Source organism: Saccostrea cucullata, unplaced genomic scaffold, assembly GCF_032062105.1.
Source record: "Saccostrea cucullata isolate Sc308-1 unplaced genomic scaffold, CSIRO_AGI_Scuc_v1 ctg3525, whole genome shotgun sequence".
Classification (NCBI taxonomy): Eukaryota; Metazoa; Mollusca; class Bivalvia; order Ostreida; family Ostreidae; genus Saccostrea; species Saccostrea cuccullata.
In genome coordinates, this window is record NW_026935739.1 from 29,899 (window position 1) to 34,067 (window position 4,169).

At 34.9% G+C, this 4,169-nt stretch overlaps 1 protein-coding gene across 2 annotated transcripts; it reads right to left on the bottom strand.

Annotated features, from left to right (window-relative positions):
* Positions 1-496: 496 nt before the first annotated feature.
* On the bottom strand, positions 497-3,098 carry LOC134243659 (uncharacterized). 2 transcript variants are annotated; one of them, XM_062725899.1, is made up of 2 exons: positions 2,971-3,098; positions 497-2,287 (listed from the first exon to the last, which is right to left on the bottom strand). In XM_062725899.1, exon 2 carries the CDS (start codon positions 2,272-2,274, stop codon positions 607-609), a length of 1,668 nt encoding a protein of 555 aa, XP_062581883.1. In that variant the 5' UTR covers positions 2,275-2,287; positions 2,971-3,098; the 3' UTR covers positions 497-606. The 2 variants fall into 2 exon arrangements, with proteins under 2 accessions (XP_062581883.1, XP_062581882.1); XM_062725898.1 differs by having other exon boundaries at positions 2,967-3,064.
* Between the last annotated feature and the right edge of the window lie 1,071 nt (positions 3,099-4,169).

Genomic DNA, 4,169 nt, shown 5'->3' on the forward strand with positions numbered 1-4,169 from the left:
AACCAAAATATTGGTACATAGGGTATATAAATGACATATACCATTTCAAAAAACTGATCAGAGGTGCAAAATATTTATATATAATACAAAATATGGTACACTATACATTCTCAGGCGAGTTCATGCAAACCCAATATTAATTTTTCAAACTCTGATTCACTAATTCATTTCCTTACTTTAACACAGCAGAGAATACAACCACTCATATAGCACCAACGGAAAAGATAATAAAATTCTTCAACAATTCAATAGGCCTTTAGGATGCTTTCGAATAGTCTGCGCTTTTGAAAGTAGTTCGATTACATATGCGTTCAGTAGTGTATGTGCACAGATTGCTCTATCGCGATTATACCCTAATTAGATAAATGTCTTATTCTTCTTTCATTTTAATTTTCAAACAAAAGTATTAATTAATATTTTCAAAGACTGATATGCTTCAAATTTGTGATTAGGTATCGTCTCTCACTGAGATTATTTTGTTTATTGGAGGCATCGATCTGCTTTGATGCTGTTTGGTTTTTCTATGGAGCTATTTATAGTAAGAAAGGCGATCGTGATGCCTACAGCCACGACATTGCTTTCACCAATGCCCGGTAAAAAATGAAGCTAATTCAAGTATTCGAATATTTTCACGTATCCAGTTTCCATTTCTGTTATCCAAATTCTGTCTTCGTTGTCAACTTTTAAACCCCTTGGCTCAGATATACCGTCCATTGTGGTTAGCACATACTTTAAAAGATTACCATCAATGTCCAGTAAATGAACCAAATTGTTTCTTAAGTCCGAAGCAGCAATGTTCCCTATACTGTCGTTATCTAGTTCCGTAGGTTTAAAATCTTCTCTATTCTCATAAAAGCCCCCACCACTGTAGGCAAATCTAAAGAGGCCAGTTCTATCAACAACGACAATAGAATGTTTGTTGACATCTGATACACAAATATCTTGGTTGATATTTGTGGAAATACAAATAGGTCTGCTATACAAGTGTTTTTCGTCGCCCTCTTTCATTATTTCCTGCAGTGTTACACCCTCGTAGGTCATTCGCAAAACCTTTCCACGGTCAGAAGCGTCTGTGGCTTGCCATGGTAGAAAAGCAACGCAAACGAGAAGGTGACAGCTTTGACTGATGCACAGTCCCATCGGATACCAATCAAATTTTATGGCTGCTTTTTCCTGCAAATCTTTGGATAACATTTTCACCGTTTTATTTTCAATATCACTGAAAAAGATACGCCCGTCGTCTAACTCGATAAGACCTGAGGGGCGCCCTAGTTTTGTGAGAGTCTTGACAGTAGCCTTTTCATTACCTTGTATGTCCACTTTCTTTATTTCAGCTTCATTTCCACGAATCCAAGTGAGGTCATGTAATCTAGAACAGGCTAAACCCATTGGCTGCTTAACTGCAGATTTAAATCTTGCTACTTCTTTTGCTGACTTTATGATTTGTTTTCTTCCCTGTACTACCATCGTAGAAGGAAGGTACAAGCCAAACAAATGTCTTAATTCATCCGGGAATTGCTTTGTAACATTGATTACAGCTGGTTTGAAATACAATTTCAGAAATTCTTTATCATCACTGGAAACCTCGAGATTGTTCCTCGTGTACAAAATCAGGTCTGTCATACATTTGGAGTCTCTATCTTGTAACAACGTATTCTGGAGCTTTCGTAAAGAAGAGAGATGTTCCGTAACGTCTTCTTTATAAGATATGATAAATTTGATGGCATCTTCTTTCTCCTTAGATATTTTCTGTAAAACCTCTTTCTCAATTCCATGAACAAGGTCTGCAAGTTCTTTTGATCGGCTTAAAACAGCTTGTTCAACGTCGTTTGTCTGTTTGTTAATGTCACTTAAAATATTGTCAAGATCATCTAGCTGTTCCCTGTGCTTTGCATAGTGAGATGTTTCCATTCTTTCTACTCTTGATGTTATTTTGCCTTTAGCCTCAATGTAAGCACTAGAAATATCAGTCACTTTGTGACCATTGTGAAGTCCAGCTATGCATTTTGTACACACTGGCGTGGTACATTCATGACAACACAATTCATATTTGCTCTCTGGATGCTCGATGCAATACTCATATCCATCTTTTTCTATTTGTCTTGTCAGCGTCATTTTGACAACATCGTGGCGGTAGAAAATCTTCTTACTTTTGTGTTCTGTAGTGCACTTATCACACAGATTTCCACTGCAAGTACGACAGAAGGACTGTGCCGGTTCGTTTTCACAGAGTTCACACAAAACTGCGGATAAACCAATGCCACCCTCAGCCATATTTCACTTTTACCTGAAAATCATAAGAATTTTAATGTATAGGTATGTCAGATGTTTAAAATTACTAAGAAATAATTCCCAATTGTAATTGCATTTCCATAACAGAGATAAAAATATTTTACTAGTATCACATGCACAGATTGTATTTTTTAAGAAATACCAAAGCTTCGTTTTTTATACCCCCGCTTGAAAAGCGGGACGGTATACTGTAATCGGGATGACCGTCCGTCCGTCTGTTACGCTCTTGGGTACCCGTCCACAACTCCTCTATTACCACTGAATGAAATTTGATGAAACTTTTACAGAATCTTTATTACATATTGCCATTGTGACCTCCTTTTTTATCCGACACATATTTTGGGTTTCCCATAGCAAAACATGGACACATATGGGAGGCGGGGATATCATTTACTGAGCTCATTGCTCACAATACCTCTAGTTTAATTCAGTGTATGATATAACAGTCGCTGTTCAAGACCCTCCATAATAGAAAGATTTTATTATCCTTCTCATCTTTTGTCCACTTCTTAAACAATAAAGTGCAGAAAGAAGTAATAACAGCGCACATTATGCAGGGAGGGTGCTACCAAGTGTTTTATTCACAAATGAACATAAGCATTCATATATCACAATGAAATACAACAGCCATAACCATGATAACTATCGACCATTATGATACCCATATCTCTTACATACCTATCAGTTGAGCTTAGACTGCCTTCGGGGAGTACACTTCATCTGTCGACCGGTAGTACCCGCCGTGAGCTTTGTGTATTCTTGTTGAAATCCTGGATATATTAACTTCAGATCCGGTAAGCTGCCTTGTTGATCACATTTGCCCTTGAGTATTGGAAAAAAGTGGAGATATGAAATACATTCATATTAAGGAGCTCAGGAATTATCTTCTCTTTATAATTTTTTTTCCGTTTTCAATCATAACTTCCATTCAAGCGTGACATGTATTTAATGAATTATTTTTTTAAAGATCATCAACTAAAAAACTTGTTATATATATGCATTGAATCTTCATGTGTATGCTTCTTAACATTTTATCATTGGAATATTGTACAATTTCAATAAACAAAAAACGTTTAACTAACCTATGTCAGAAGAGAGCGAAGTCAAAAATGAATATTATTTATGTCTCAATTTCCTGTATCGAAGATGAGAACAAAAGCAATGTTTCAAAATAAGGAAGATTTGTTTGCCCCAAAACATTCAAATGATCAGGTATCAACGCAATGTAAGTTCATTGTGCCTATATCTTTGTCGAAATTCTACCAGAATGGAAAACACTCGTTAAAACAAATTGAAGCCAATCAAGATCTCTTCACATAATTGTACCTATCTTCACATTTTTGTACCTGTCCTACCTTTAAATAATCGTACCTATCTCCTAAAAGTTGTACCTATTTTCACATAATTGTACTTATCTTCAAATAGATGTACTTATCTTCAAATAAGTGTACATATCTTCGAATAATTGTACCTATCTTCAAAAGAATTAACGATAGGTACAAAGGAATTAAAGGTCTAAACGAATTAATAATTATACCTACTTTAAATAATCAAACTTGGGTACAAATGCATGTCATTTATTACACCTATCTTTAATTGAAATACATTTATCTTAAATTCAAATGAAGATAAGTTCAATTAAATCATACATATCTCCTATCATTTGAAGATATGTACAATTGATTTAAAGATAGGTACAATGGAAACGATTTTAAGGATTGGTACAATTCAACTATACATATACCCTGCTTCATTTTTTTTCTAATTATTTAAAATGATGAAGGTTCACTTTGACAGCGAATTAAACAAGTACAGAACTGCACAAAGCATTTTATGGAGAGTAGTTGTTAGTTTTAGTATCATAGATTCAATTCAAT